The 16,636-nt window shown below is 33.3% G+C and overlaps 2 protein-coding genes across 2 annotated transcripts; both read right to left on the bottom strand.

Annotated features, from left to right (window-relative positions):
- Positions 1 to 2,975: 2,975 nt before the first annotated feature.
- Positions 2,976 to 15,654, bottom strand: LOC120341458 (peroxisomal leader peptide-processing protease-like). The gene is made up of 7 exons (XM_039409965.2): positions 13,033 to 15,654; positions 11,802 to 11,944; positions 11,268 to 11,468; positions 9,499 to 9,712; positions 7,611 to 7,788; positions 5,084 to 5,279; positions 2,976 to 3,836 (listed from the first exon to the last, which is right to left on the bottom strand). Exons 1-7 carry the CDS (start codon positions 13,542 to 13,544, stop codon positions 3,610 to 3,612), a joined length of 1,671 nt encoding a protein of 556 aa, XP_039265899.2. The 5' UTR covers positions 13,545 to 15,654; the 3' UTR covers positions 2,976 to 3,609.
- LOC120340364 (ornithine decarboxylase antizyme-like) lies at positions 15,651 to 16,130 on the bottom strand. Its single transcript, XM_039408606.2, has one exon. It carries the CDS (start codon positions 16,128 to 16,130, stop codon positions 15,651 to 15,653), a length of 480 nt encoding a protein of 159 aa, XP_039264540.2.
- Between the last annotated feature and the right edge of the window lie 506 nt (positions 16,131 to 16,636).

The following is a 16,636-nucleotide window of genomic DNA, read 5'->3' as shown; positions in this document are numbered from 1 at the left end:
TATTTGAAAGCTAGACGAACAAGCTCATGTTAATGCCGATGCACGAATTTCGCAATTTCAAGTGCATGAATTTCACACAGCTGTAGTATTAAACCGTCGATACAGCTGGAAATATGTTACGCGAGTTTTATCTGCAAATGCCATACACAGAAGACTTTATTTTACAAACTTTGTATTGGCTGCAATAAAGACTCATTTGCCGAACCCCCTCCAAGTATGCAATATTGCAATCGCGAGTGAAATAAACTATAGTTAACTAGCAGGAGTTCCCAAACCGCTCATCAAGTTTAAGCACGTGTGTATTGTATTCGTAACAATTCAACTATACAGGTATCTTATGTATACGTACCTGTATTAGGATTGCATACGCCAGTATTCTAGTTGTCAGCCCTATATTTAAGGAATCTTGAAGGTGTCAAGAAAAACCGAAAACTGAAAACTACAGACGTTTTTAGATAAATGGCAGCGTTCTTATTTTTTTATTGAAAATATTCAAACTTCAGCGATTTGTCTTTCTTGCCAACAAACTATTCCAGTTCTGATAGAATACAACAGTAAACGCCAGCATGAGACAAAACATTCTTCGAATTACGATCAGTTGACGCGTGAGCGGCGTAGGCCTATTTCAAAATTTAATTGATCGCTAAATTCATACAAAAGTCAAACAAACATGTTCAAAAAATGTCAAATGGAAGTGAATCCACGTTATTGGCCGGTTATAATATGACCCACAACATCGTTAAAAAGAATCGCCCATTTGTTGAAGGGGAACTTTTCCGCGAATGAATGCTGCTTATATTTCTCCAAATATAAAAAGTAAATTTCCCAGCATCAGTCTTTCTAACAACACAATTATGAACGTCAACCAATCAAAACTGACAGATAATCACTTGAATGCGTTATTGCGAATACAATGTACCAAATTGGAGCCATGTTTTGAACATCTGATATCGAACCAATTCTAATTACACGTATATATATGTATATACAAAAACACACAACTAAATTAGGTTGGCATTTCGTTTTTATACTTATATACATTGGGATGTTTTTGTGTAACAAAACCAAAGTAGCCATTTACCATAATATGCCAGATGAGCAATTAACTTCGTTAGTCGCTATCAGTTGAAAATTCCTCGTTGGAAGTGATGCTTTTATGTCATGAACTTGCGTTCGTATTCAATATTTTAATTCAATACCGATACAAAATTGTTTATTATTCATAATTGGAGTCTGTCAATTTATCACTGATTTGCGACTCACATCCCTAGAAATACTATGTACATGTCGTAATTACAATACGTTTAACATGCCAATTTCACATCCAACGTTAGCCGGAACGCTATTAAATTATTCAAAGTGCCGAAAAGAAAACGTACGTTTTTCAATGATTTGAATATATATTACTAATTGAGTTGAATATTACTACGACTCGAAATCGAACCCAAGGTTTGATCAATCCAACTGTCCGGTTTTTTGCTTCATATATATATGGTAATTCTAATTTCAGGGAACTCTTTTTAAACTTCATTGTTTTTCAGAATTCATATTTTATGTGCGCCTCTTTTTCACATTTACAGAACGTGGAAGTTTGGCTATATATATACTATTATTTATTATATATACACGTTATACCTAGGCTTATCAAATATATGAAACAAAAAACAGGGACTGATTGGATAATCCTCGGTTCCATTTCGAGGACTAGTAATATTCAAATCTTTGAAAAACGTGCATTTTCTTTTCGGCACTTTGAATAATTTAATAGCAGTACGACTAACCCTATATATATGTGAAATTGGCATATTAAACATATACAAATAATAATTATGACATATAGTAGTTCTATCTCTCTCACTGAACTAGTGAAGCAAAATCAGTAACAAATTGACTGCCTCCATTAACAATAAAAACATCGATATATAATAAGAAGAGTAGTTATGACTGCATGACCGGGACATTTAAGTGGCGGTACGCCGGGAATGCTTATCAAAATCGTGACTGTCCCGGCTAAACAGGGACGTATGGTAAGTCAAGGTATAGCGTTATTTCCTGCAACATGACGTGGAAGTGTATTTTCACAACTGCCCATCTGGGCCCCTGAATTTTATTTTGAAATAAAATAAACGGAACTTCAAATCTGCCTGAGATGATTTCGTTACAATAATCGATTTCACAGTAAAGCATTTCTTTCCAACTTGGTCTATGCCACCATTCCCGACCTATGGGTCGTGCGCATATTTTCATGGTTCGCCATTTTTCAAAAAAAACCTTAAAGCTACCAATTTTATTTCTAGTAAATTTTATCATTTATTTTATATTTGGTATTGAAGTGTTGCTCAATAGCAATATAATATGTGGGAGGCGTCAATGAGTGAAAACTTTCAACAGCATTCATTTTGCTAAGTAAAGCTACGCCACCTTCTCCAAATCTCGCCGATGGCAAATGAGCGCTGCCTTCTCACATTGCGGTATATTCTGGAGGCATAAATGTTATGTAAAAATGATTGTTTTTTTATATAGTCATTAAGCCATAAAAGTACTAAATGTCGTATAGTATTTGAGCATGTCTTTGGATCGCGAGATTTTACAAAACTTATCTTTAAAAAACTTTGGTCCCGTCGAAACACCGGACTCACATCTTGTCATTTGGTGGTGTTATCAAACACTGCCAGGTACTGGCGGCAAACCAAGTATAATATAGTGAATAAATCTTCCATAAATCGCATATCCAGATGGCACACACAAACAATAGAAAATCATATCGAGAAATAAAATTTATTGCACTTCATTCCATAAATTATTTGGCAAAAATTATAGGTGGAAAATTATCAAAAAGTCATACAAAATGAATAACATATGAATAATGCATATTCAAAAAACACCAAATTGCATGAAAACTCAGAGTGGTAATACAAGCTTCCACTAATTTACAAAAAGTTTTTAACCAGAAGTTCTCAACCTTTTTTTGTGCCCCCCCTTTCGTAGCACATTAACCTTCCCTCGCAAGCGAAAAACTACGGGGAAAACAAAATTTTTTAAAAAAAATTTTTTTGCTAAGATAGGTGCTTTTACTTCAACTATTGAAATAAAAAGTATCATTTAGTAGCAAAAAAACAGCATTATCCTTTATTTCTAATACAATCAACTTTGACTAATTTATCATGGAGTCTAACAATTCTTGATAGAATTGTGGCCCAGCTGATAATGTTTCTGTGGCACAGTCATGGCCCACTGGTTGAGAACCGGTGCTTCAGACGAAAACGGGGCAACATGAAATATAGAAGAGTACAATATGGAAAGTATTTTTAGATATGCTCGCCTTCCAGGTATCTCTGCGTTTTGTTTTTCTGTTTACTTTTTGTGTTGTTTATGTCAGAGAACCGAAATAAAATGATTGATTGAAGTCATTTTGAGACTTATGTCAGATGTAATTTTACTTATCATTTTCACTACTTTGACGGACCTACAACTATCAACTGCGGACAAAATATTTCATTGCGATTTCATTACCAATTATCATACATTTTGGCTAATATAATATGATCACTGACTGTAAAAATATAATAAGATGAATTTGTTAAAAAAGAGCATTTTGAAGATTCCAAATCACAATTTGCTTTTAATTTTTGGTTCTCGATCATTCAGATGTGAAGGTTCCATATTCCAGGCTCGTACAACATCATTATCATAGCAATTTAAACTATTCAAATCTCTTTCTTGAGACAGAAGATAGTCAAGAACAACAGGCATGAAGACATTGCATGGAATACTGAAGTTAACATCTGGGTATGAAACATTGCAGTTCTCGTCTTTTACATGGTTGACAACAATGCCTGAAACGTAAAATATACAAATAATTTCATCGGATAAAACAGGGGTGGGCTATTACCTCTCTGAGTGGGCCAGTTACACATAATAGCCTTGGTTACTGTGTTACTAAAAAAATTAAAAACTATGAATCAAAACAGTTCGTTTGCAACAGTTGGGCTAATGTTTAAATGATTATAAGAAGCACAACAATCGGGGTCATAATGACATTATTTTTAACAATATATTTGACGGAAATTTTTATCCATAAAATCTATATTCATAATTGCAGCAGGCATAAGTCGGGCAGATGAAACACTTCAGTGGGCCCACGGGCCGTTATTTGGCCCCCACCCCTGGGATAGGATTTCATATCTGCGAATCACGTGACATACCACAGCCAGTCAACTGGTTAAGTGTCCACGCTTGGTGTGGAATTGTTCACTGGTTATTTGTTGGTGTAGAAACCAGTAACCAGTCCATGGTTACGTGAACTAGGGCCGCAAAACGTGGGTTTTCAAGATTCTTGTAGTTACAGAAAGAAGATTTTTTTTACACATCAAAATAGGGGTGTTCCAACTCTCAACCCCCCTGGCTATGCCCCTGACATGAACTAATACCCTATCGTGTGACGTCGAGGAGTTAAGAAGCAATCCTCTCACCCATGATTAACTCCTACTGAGCAGGGTAAGAAAAGGTTCAGTGGCAGTTTGTGTCCTCACGATGAACAAACTGCCCGATCCAAAAACCACACTAAACTCAAATTCAGTTATTCACTCATGTCATATAAAGGTCTGTGATTTATAAAAAAAAAATCAGTTGCATCATGGGTGAGCTCTTGAGCAATTCAAGAACTGAACATTTTTCACAAAACCCCAGCATAAACAAATAAAAAATTATTGTTATCTACAATTCAGTGTTTCCCAACCCAATGCCGTGGACTTCCGAGAAGACCACAGGTGTATTGGTTGCGACAATTATTTTTGTACAGAGAAGCAATAATAAGCAGGATTGTTCATTGGGGACCTGAAACTTCTAATTGCCAAATTAACCCGCACTTTGAGTGATAAAACTCCCGTAAATTCATTTCAAGTTATACTAGCCGATAAATTCCAAGCAGCAAGCATAAAATAAGGTGCTCCAGAAGTATGCGTACCAAGATGTCGCACAACCTGAATCCTAACCGGTACACAATACTATGTTCAGGTTGTGCGTCACCTTGGTGCGCATACTTCTGGAGGTCCTAAAATAATTATAATATTACTTGACTTACCCTGTAATTCACCAGTTACAGAACAAATCAGTCCTCCACCACTAGAACCTCTGTGTACCAGACATGTAGAATGCAGAAGTATAGGAGCATCAGCATTATTATATGAAATGTTCGACAACACACCAGAACATACAGTGGCTCCAAGATCAATATCTACGTCAAACAGTGGATAACCTTTCACGTGAATGGGTGAACCCTAAAAATAATAAGGATAAACAATTAAATTTCCTGGCAATTCCTGCTTAAAAAAATCGAACTAGTCACTAAACGTGTGAGAAAAATTTAGCGGGAAAGGCAAGATAGGAGAATGCAGCTATCGCTTAGCATTACCATAATATAGGCACTGGATACAAGGCGAAACATTTAATACAGCGACAAGAGCAAAAAACATTATGTATTTTTATCCATGTGAGCGCCTTTTTGAACATAACTGACATATTAGGATTTAATGCTTGGCAGGGAAAAATCTGAGTGTTGACAAGAGCCACACTGAATGGCTTAGAGGGTCAGGTTATGGCCACGGTCTGCCTGCTGCACACCTCTGGATTGAAGTGTTTAATTATGTTGGCCTCTTGGGTCAGAATCTTCGGTTAAAACTTCATACGCACCACCTTTCCAAGCATATATTGAATTGAGTTTGCAATGGCGATTCGCTTTTTACATATCAGTAAATGCCTATAAAAGGCTTCGTATGGAATGAAGAGGTGAAAGCGTCCTATAAACAAGCCTGATGGCGAAGGGGAGCAGTAAATAAGCAGCGGTTATACGAACCAACAGAGTCCGGCACTCTAAAAGTGTGTGTACCAATATGGAGGTAACTAATTTTGTTTGCCTACTTTACATCAAGTTGTGTAAAGAGACTGAAACCTATGGGCAGGGGGTATATTCAATTGGCTAACACAGACAATCCCCAAACTCGTAATAGAACTAAAAACGAAAAATCGGAATAAAATTATGGCCTAACCCTAACCTGGTAAACATACTCGGGATTACCCTATAAATGAGCATGTTCCCAATGCTTAGCATGTTGCACCATTTGTCAAGTCAAGCCCTTAGTCATAGACACATATCGCCTAATTGCACCAAAAGATGATAAATAAATACAGAGTGCAATCGAATGAATGAACCCATCAATTTGTTCAAGCCCTGAGGCCATTTTGAATCATATTATTACATCATACAACGTCACAACAGGAAGTCGTATGCTAATTCTGCATGTTAGATTGCCACTTACGTGTCACGGTATGTTTTAAATGTAACTTAGCAACAAGGAAACGAAAACTGGGCTCGTGGTGTGAACCATTGTTCAGTTATGCAGCTTTGTGACTCACAATGGAAATTAATAGTAGAATGTCATTGGTGTGATATTGTAATTCAAATTTTCAAATACGTGGTTAGCTTAAAGTCAGATATTTTGTTATACACTATGCATAAATCTATTTCGCACAGTAACATACATGCTTATATCAGTTAAATTTCACATATAACAAGAATTACAGTGTGTCCCACAAAAGAAGAACCCCTTAATTTCATTATTACTTCTACAAAATGAAGAAAATTTATTCGAAACTTCAACTTCTGTTTGTGTATGATTGTAATTAAGAGTTTCAGTATTCTAGGACTTTTGCACAAAAGTTATGTTGTCTCAAGAATATGTTCCAAATGTTTTCAGTTCTGTTATGTTTGGTCACCCTGTATACCCTCTCTTTTTTCTATTTTTAAGTAAATTATTCTTTATTGTCACTTGGTAACTTAACAAAACTCGAGACCAAAAAGTCAATTTTTCGTGTCTTAAATCTGTGTCATGCGTGCTATGCTGTCACGTTGAACATGACATGAGCAATTACAAAAAAGCTTCAACCAAAGTCACGTTTCTAATTAACGATCCTTGAAAAGAACATGCATTAGCTATGGCATAAAAGCACTAACTGTCTAAAGCTTGGAAAATTAATTAACTGTCAATCAAGGTGGATAAGCTTCATTAGCAATCGCATCATTTATTCATGGCAGTTTCATTCACAATATTGATTTGTTTTTGACATTTTTCAAACTGATTAGTTGAGCATAACTGGACTAAAATAAGGCCAAAACTGAATAACAATTATTAACTATATTAAATTCATTATGAAAAATATTTTTGAATATGGAATATATATGAAAAATTTGATAAGTGTAAAGATATCTAAAGATGTCAATATTTCAGCTAATTTATATTTTTCACTATTGTTTGGCACACAAACAGAAGTTTGTGTTGTTTTTCACATAATTTACAAAAATCTAGCTTTGGCCCTAATATATTTAAATAACTATAGGCCCACTTCAACTCTAAATCACCAAACTTGAAAAAACGGTTTTGACGAAATAAAAAAATAATTTTTTATTTTTAAACTCTTTAAATCTTTGAACTAACATTTTATCGAAATACTTGCTTGAGGGCACCCATTTCTTTTTAATGTTACCAAATACTTTTTTTATGAAATTTATCCTTTTGTCTTGAAAGCCTTGACAACATTAAAAAGACACAAACCTTAGAAAAATGCTTCGAATATGGTATCATGAATATCTGTCTTCCATTTGCCAATTCATATTCATGCATCTGCTTCAAACATAAATTCTCAGGGCTACTTCTATCAATTTCAACATTTAAAACTGCTAAATCATAAGCTGAGGCTTCATCAGATGCAAACAGGAGTTTCCCAATATAACTGAAACAACAAAAATATAAGTCAAGTATGACCGTAGCAAATGAAAAACAATCATAGAGAATGCAAGTACGCGTATTACATGGTAATACCACAAAAAAGCCCAGCCCGGGTCATTTGGAACATAATCTAAAGAAGTCATAACATTTTGTGCAAAGTGTCCCATGTAATTGACATTTTTTTTTGCCAAATTGAATTCCAGAGTCAGTATGGAATTATTCAATTATATTTTCTTGAGTCAATTAAATTGTCAATTTTGGTTTTCCACAGTAAAAATAATCAACTGTATATTGAATATTTTAATTTTTAGAAAATTGAATCTTCTTATTAGAGCGATAACTCACGTCGTTATTAAGTTAGGTAAGCCAAAAATCAGGTAATTTTAATATTTCTCCCGAACACTAAATTCGATGAATAATTTAGTGTGATATTGTTTTGTAAGTTGATAGATACCTTGGTTTGGATATTACCGTATATAGAGATATTCGAAAAATTATTTCAAAAACTTACTAGGTTAAATGAAGCAGATATTAGAACAACCGCTGATATTATTGAAAATAGCATCACTTACATATTTTTCCTATTATTTTCTGGCCATTCATGATTACAGGATTATGCATTAACATATTTTCGATTTATTTTGTAGATTTGAAAAATTGCCGAGCAATTTCGACACATCTAGGGATTTGTTACCGCTTCACTGCACTTAATATGCACCCACCCATGCAATTTGGTCGCTTGAATAATTTTAGCTTAGTTGAGTAACCTTTCTGCCAAACCCTTTTATTTCAAATTTGGTTTCATTTTATCAAGGCAGTCGAGGCAAATTATTTGTCATGAAGCAAAATTTATGCCGCTAACGGAAGACTTAACTGTCTTGTGCATGTCATACAAATTCTCAATGACATCAAAAATAAATTTTGTGAAAATTAGGCCCAAAGTAAGAAATCAACTCTAATCTAGCAATGCCAAAAAGCAAAATCCCAAATCTAGCAAATGCAGACAAAAACGAAAGTTCTTTTCCATAAAATGTAGATACAATTTCTACGCTTGTAAAGTTTTATACACTTTCACTTCGACCGAGACGCTGCATCTACATCTATTTTCCATAACAAGACCGCTTTGCCCTGATAAGAGCAAATTAATGAAGCTCTTCAAAATATAAATTCAAGAGGGGGAATTCCCTTAATTAGAAAATGTACATGTAGGAGGATTTTCCACTTCATCAATTTAATTATCATTTCATCGACAAATATTATATAATATGGAAGGTTGAAGGTTATGACACAAGGATTCATAATATTTTGTTGTTTATTTTACATTTTGGTATCATTATTTAGAAATACCTTTCAATACATAACCGTTACCGGTACATGAAAATAAACGAATTTTAAAAAAAATATTGATTAAAGAGATAATGGTTTTCAGAGTGGCCGCTTTTCTATTTTGTTTTGTTAATTTTGATTTTGAAGAAAAACTAGAACACAGAATAATTTTTTGTTTAGATTTGGTTCATTATCATTAAAGAGATGAATCAACTTGGCTATTATGAAACTACGGCATATATTTAAAAGATGAGTTGAGAGTTCTTTACACATAACAAAACAAAATTGTATTCTTGCGTTGTCATCTATCTTGACCTCACTTTGTTATATAGAAAGCTGATTAGAATTTTTTAATATGAATATTAATTTTCATGTCTAAATAACTTACCTCTTTCCATTTTCAAATATCACAGAAATTTTGACATGATTTCTTCCTATTGCATTTTCAACCACATGTCGACAAGTAACAATAGTTACTTCACATAAATTTTTGCTTTTTGTTGCCGCAACAACGACCCCTGAACCCCAAATGCCAGCAACATCTATTCTCACAACAGTGGGTCCTTTATTTTTTGAGGGTAGTAATTGATTGTCTTCAAAAGCTGAAAATTATATTGCATCTTAGAAATATTTAAAAGAATCAATTAGATTGCACTGGACAATGGAATATGGTTTCATTTCTTATAAAAATTGATTTTAGAATGAGAATTCCGTTTGTTTACATCATGACTTGTTAACAGTAAGATGCGTGGCCATAAGCAACTAAATTGTCAAAATGAATTCTGAAAAACACTCTCAAATCTAGAAAAGTGAATAAACTGAATTGAATAAATTCGAACATTATATATCTGTTCTCAAGTATTTAGAGTACCGTACTTTTTAAACAAAATAATAGGAGGTTAATGGTGGTTTGACCACTTCATGTAGGTATCAGCATTTACTGGGGCGCTCAAGAAGTGTGTGTACCAATATGGAGGTAACTAATTTTGTTCGTCTACTTTACATTAAGTTGTGTAAAGGGACTGAAACCGATGGGCAGGGGGTATATTCACTTAGCTAACACCAGAATGTTATATAGTCTCAGTTGCTCTTCGCATTTTAGCGGTCAACCCTAAACTCTGAGTAGGTAGGTGTCGTTTACTTTTGCGTGAGTGCGCATAAACTTGCTCTAACCGAATTCTTTTAAAAAATCTATTTACCGTGGAATTGGTGGAAAGTTATCTAGAACTTTATTAAGTTATGGAACCTAAGGTAATAATTTGAAATTCAAAACTAAATTTTACTATTAAAAAATATTTCAATTTCAAAATTACCCCTAAACATTACCAAATTATCAAAGTACTAGTATTTTAGAATGTGCTGACATATACAATTCCATTAGAATATTTCCAACAACAATATTCATATATTATGACGTTATATATAAGTACAACTAGTGTTGACTTTAACATGGGTTCACCAGGCAGTCAACAAGGTAGTCAAATCTTCGTCAGAAGACAGAATAAACAGAGCTGACATGACATTTCACACGATTCCAATCACGCTATTATGATATCATTGTACGGTATATAATATCAAAAAATTATTACAACACTGTACAAGCAAATACTAATGTAATTGCTAAAACTGGAAAAACACTTATAATATCACTTTTGATGGTTTTGGATTCTTGTGATTATTTTAAAATTTTTGATTTTTTGAAATTAACAACAAGCGTGAAAAGAGAAAAGATGTTAGAGAAAAAACACTATCAAAGATTTTTAAAAACTCTATTATTCAATCACATATCATAAATAATCGTGATAAAGGAAAATGGGTGCTCCTGAAGTATGCGAACCAAGATGGCGAACAACGAAACGTAGCATGGGTAACAGGTTAGGGTTAGGCCATAATTTAATTCCAATTTCCCTTATTGTAGTCCTACTATGAGTTCGAAGACTAGCCAAGTGCCTCTCGTGGTATTTGTACCTAAAATTATGGCCTAACCCTAACCTAGCACACATATTACATTCCGATGTCCGCCATCTTGGTTCGCATACTTCAGGAGCCCCGAAAAATGTGACAATAATGAGAGGCAAAGGGGCAAAAGAGCGAATTACTACACGATCCTGCAATATATTTGTACCATGTGTTTCAACATCCATTCATCCAACTTACCTTTTAAACATGATATCACCAATATTCTGACATCATATATTGGGTTTGATTGTAAAACATTTTGTAAAGATGAAAAAATACTTTGAACGGAGCAACAAACTGAAAATCCAACTAATTCCTGATTTTTCCAACACAGTGGTGCAACTATTATTCCAACGAGTTTGTGTGAAACCAATGTTATAACAGAACCTCCTTCTGAACCTGATTTCATTTAAAAAGATAAATATACATCATCATGTGTGGTATGACTGCAGATGTGTGCATGAATGTAAGCAGAATCCAGTGTGCTTTTGTTCAGGAGTGGGGGTTGAGTCAGTGACTCAACTTGAGTTACCATTTAACAAAGTGACTCGAGTCAACTGAATAAAAACTTTGAGACTTGACTGAGTGATTGACTCGACTAGGATGACCCATGACCTGACTTTAGGGTTTAATTAAGGACCTCTGCCATAGGGGGTTTATAAACTTCTATAATTGTAAATATATTTCAAGTTATACCTGACAAATACAAGTTTACTTCTAATTATATCTTACCAGGTAGACATCTTGCATCAATAAGAAACAATGATTTGTCCAATGACACGTTACTTATGATACCAGTGCTCACAGCACTTGTAAAAATCTCCATGATATCAGGTCCAAATGGATAACTTCTCGTTTCAATTGGTTGGCCTGTTCTGAAAAGATATAGAGAGTCGTTAAAAAATAATCAAATTAATTTTGGTATTTCACTGAACTGATGAGAAATTCTGCTAATGAAGCTGAAATTAATTATTTTAATTTAGCTCATTATGTATATATGCTAGATTTAGCTTGAATTGATTAAAATGTACAATATAGCCCCACGTACTATACATTAGGATAGATACGGTATTCAATAATATAAAATTTGATGAGAAGTTTAAAATCACAAGACATAACATTTATAATAAATAAAAAAATAATTCCGAAGGTTAAATGAAAATAAATCAATTTCGCTGTTCAGGTCACAAAATTTCGCTCAATTTAAATACATATACGCAACGCTACGACTGAGTTCATTTTACCCTCATATCAATTATTCAGGCGTGGGTCAATAATGGCTTGTATGCAATCAAACAACGTAGAATTATTGTCAATCCTTAATTTGATTTAACATGCATTCCAGTATACACATGATGTATAACAGTGATGAAAAATATAGACTTCGAGAGATTATTGATCGATGTATTAAGCGTATTATGTTGGAATATTGATTAAACACGGCACAATAATCAATAACCTATTGATCGAATTCCTCTTCCTCAAATTTGAATGCTACTCAGTCATAGAAGTTTATAATTTACGATTTTAAAAACCAAATATTTTATTTTAGGAGGATTTAGATTGGAGCTAAAATGAGTAAAAAAGTTCGATATTTTCAACTAATACCACACAAAAATTGTAAATGCATATAAGATTGGGCTTCTGCGGGACTAACTAATTATCCTTCTTGTATTATTTTGTGCATATAATGAAAGGATGCTTTGACAAAAGTGAAGATAACTTTTTTGCTGTAGTTGAAATATGTATGTCTGAAAAGTCTAACCTAGTTCAAGCAAGACTCTCGAATAACTTAAAAATAAGAATCTTCACATGTATAAAAACATAGGAAATACAATATTACATAATATACTATACATCACATGTGACTATTATTTGTTGCAATCTGCGTCAATTTATCACCAAACACACAGTTCAATTCACACATCCCAAAAATAAATAAAACTTGTCACATAACACCTACCTAATATGGAAGTCGGTACATAATGAACTCGCTTGACATCTCAACTTGTCAAAATCCAACTTTGACATTTCATTGGCATCTAACTGGTACAGAATAAACCAAGACAAAATTGTTGGCTCATTTTCGACTTTATCTGAGCCATTTGAAGACATATTCCAATCCAGTTTTGGCTTGAAAATTGCTTTCTGTTGTTGTTCAAAATCACTGCATTCCCATGCAATAATTGGAGATCCAAAAACAGTTTGATATTTTTTTGAAACTTTTAAAACCACTCTGATGGATTTACTACTGTTTTTGAAAGTCAACCATTTGCCCTTTTTTATAGCTGTTGAATTTGGAGTAAATGTACTTAACACATAACACAAAGGTCTGTTTTGAAAAGTTGAAAATAGCAGGATCCCAGTTCTACTTTCTTCAAATTTTGCAGAATTTTTTCCAACATCGTTTCCGATATATTTAATTCCGCATGGGAAAGAAAAAACTCGGTCAATTCCGTTTTCCATCACAACCATTTTATATCCTCAAAAATTAATTTCAAATTAATTATCTTCCCAAAACTACTGCATTTCTCTACCTAATTCCGTTATATTATTGAACACAAGAACCTAATACTATACCTAGATATACATTTATTATGACACAGAACAGTTAACATGAATACGGTAAGTACATGAGGCAATTAAGATGAAAATCGCAGTATTAACAGCAAAGCATTGAAAGCATTACCAATATACAATGTTGTGTTGTCAGTTGTCACATACGAGCTAATAATCATACTTTTAATGTAATTCAATCAGAATATAATCAATTTCTAATAATCAATCAATCAATCAAAATACCGGCTTTTTAAAAGGCAACAGTTGACAGCAAAATCTCGACATACAGTGTGTCCACAAAGTCCCTTTACATTTTTTTAGTTTCGTTATGGAGTCTGTTCTTAATATATCCTAACCAGGTTTGTTTCAATCAGTAATTGTTCAAGTATTTTTACTTCATTCAATAGTTCAATACATCTGTGAGGGCCAAATCATTTGCAATTTTAAAAGTGTTTAAGACTTTATGGACACCCTATATATCATAATTTTGCTGTGCATTGAACGCCTTAAAGAATATCTGAAATAGAATAAATCTCAACAAAGACTTCCCAGGATAACAAACTATTCGGATGGCAACTTATATGCCATATTCATAAAGGATTATCTTTATCAAAAAATAACTAAATGATGAAGAGAAAAAATCAAATGCAAAAATAATGACATTTCACCAGTTTTCAGTCACATTGACTGCATCAATAAGCTTGGTTTACTTTATCTATGAAATATCAATGTAACATAAAAGTGTGGTGCTATACTGTACAAAACTTGATAAAGAAGCAATAATATACCATGGCACACAAACGAATATCCATTTGAAAGAATTACAAACATCTCGACATTTTCAATGTTCTAGAATTTTCTGATAGTTAACACTTTAACTCCAGCTTTCACAATATCACAAATGCATTAGGTTAAACCATTAATTAAGTCACCCAAGTGTATGTATAGTAAGCGGTTCAAAAAATTCAAACACTGGTTTAGACGTCTAAATTGTCCAAAGAAGCCAAAATTCATAAGAAAGGTTCAAACAATCTATGGCTAGCTTTTTGAGTACCACATCTAAATTACCAATGGTCAAAGTTTAAATATCCAAAATACTAACGAAAACTCAAGATCTACCAGCTATTATTCCTCACTTGGGTACAAAGAGTAGCAAAGTTCGAAATTCGAAAATTCAAATCATCACTTCATGGCCCTACTAATACCCAATATCACGGGCTAACAGTAACCTCAAAAAAGCAAATTTAATTATTTAATATTCCATATTAAAACAGGAAAAGTTACATGAAAGTGAATTCCTTTACCTAACCATAATCAACTCTAAACATTCCAATCGAAAAAACCCAACTTGATACAGACTAAAATGAACGAATTCAAATCTTGTAAAAACCAAATTTTTCAACACTCCTGTAACTACAAAAAAACATTTTTTCATCACGCTTGCATGGTAAAATGACTACTTTTATGATTTACAAAAAAGTCAAGTAAATTATTAAAAGTCATGTCTTGCTGTAATAAAGCACATTTAGAACTCGACCGAATCGTTGTCATAAATCTAAGAGTGTAAAACTTTTGTAATTTGATCCGAAAATATTTCTCCCACTAGGTGAATTATCACCATTCCAAGTTCACCACATAAATACACATCTAGCTAACACATGTTTCAGAATCAGTAAAGTAGCATTGTTCAACTTTTTGCATTTAAATACAGCACACTCACAAATATGTACAACAGATACTTATTGGACATCGGCGGAACGAGGCATTTATTCTTTATTTTGTTGTATATGGAAGGGTCAGAATTTATACATGTAAATTCAAGCAATAAAATTCTGTCAAAATTGAAGTCTAATTGCCTAATTAGAAGTTTAATTGAGTCAATGGTGCGGATAACTTGAAAGGTTGATAAATATAAATAAAGACGTCAAACCACCGATGAGTAAAATTTTGAAGTAAAATGATTAATTTAATTCACCACAAATATATTATACAATCAGATGTATCAAGTTTAAATGTTTTGATTCAAAGTTCGTTACCGAGAAAAAAGTATTTCTTCGACCCAGGAGACAAAATAGAAAGCAGAGGGCTCGTGGACGGAATAGCCTGAAATCCCATGTACATGAAAGTACGTATTTGAGTTGACTTTTCTGAGCTTATATTCTGAACACAACATATAACAGCTTCGCAATCCAATTCTTCTTCTGCGATTTCAAGCAGTGCAACGAAGCTATCTCTACTGCCACTTTGTGACAGAGTGGTCGGAACTAAGACAAACATTTGACGGTTGAAGATAACAGTATCCCATTTAACAGTCATATTCTCGGTTACTTTAATCTCAAATGATTTTAAACTAAAATTATCAGGGTCAAGCTTATCGGCTCCGAATAGCTCATCAGCGAACGACGCTGTGGTATAGTTCTCTTTATTAGGGACGTCAGGAGCACTGCCGAGGCTGGGGTGCGCTGTTAGACCCGAACTTTTCCTTTTTCTTTTCTTTTTCATGACGCTGAATTGACGAGAGGTCGATCTGCATTTCACAACGATAATCACCCAGCATTAAATTATCTTCCAACAAAGATAAGATTATTTTTTTTTATCTAAAACAAAAACATGAAACAATATTAATTGAAATTATTGAAACTTTGATTTTAGACATTCATCAATAATTATTCTATGAAATTGCAAAAAAAACTTTCAAGTTAGTATTTTGTTGAATATTGTCCTTATTAAAAAACTAGCCTTGGCATGGCACAGCACTTGTATGTGTATTTGAACATATGAAAGAACGAACTTCTAGGCATCATTATGTGAATCTGAGTAGCATTTTTCCGCTGGGACGAAATCATGAAATTTAGAAATTTTGAATTTCATACCTAAACAGCAGGCTCAAAAACATTAGTTGATAGACAAAAAAAAACAGGAAAAAAAAATATTTCTAAATATTTTAAAATGTAAAATTGGTATAATTGAGTAATCGCACCTACGATATAGAAATGAAGTCAAGAAAG

This window comes from Styela clava, chromosome 14, assembly GCF_964204865.1.
Source record: "Styela clava chromosome 14, kaStyClav1.hap1.2, whole genome shotgun sequence".
Lineage (NCBI taxonomy): Eukaryota > Metazoa > Chordata > Ascidiacea > Stolidobranchia > Styelidae > Styela > Styela clava.
Note: the sequence above shows the minus strand (reverse complement) of the source record. Positions and strands in the feature narration are given on the sequence as shown.

Bases quoted from the DNA above. Each gene is read 5' to 3' on its own strand.
- LOC120341458 (XM_039409965.2), bottom strand. From the start codon at position 13,544: ATGGTTGTGATGGAAAACGGAATTGACCGAGTTTTTTCTTTCCCATGC. The intron at 11,945-13,032 runs GTAGGTGTTATG...ATATCTTTTCAG, and splicing joins TGTACCGACTTCCATATTAG to AACAGGCCAACCAATTGAAA. The intron at 3,837-5,083 runs GTAAGTCAAGTA...TTTACGTTTCAG, and splicing joins TGTAACTGGTGAATTACAGG to GCATTGTTGTCAACCATGTA.
- LOC120340364 (XM_039408606.2), bottom strand. From the start codon at position 16,130: ATGAAAAAGAAAAGAAAAAGGAAAAGTTCGGGTCTAACAGCGCACCCC.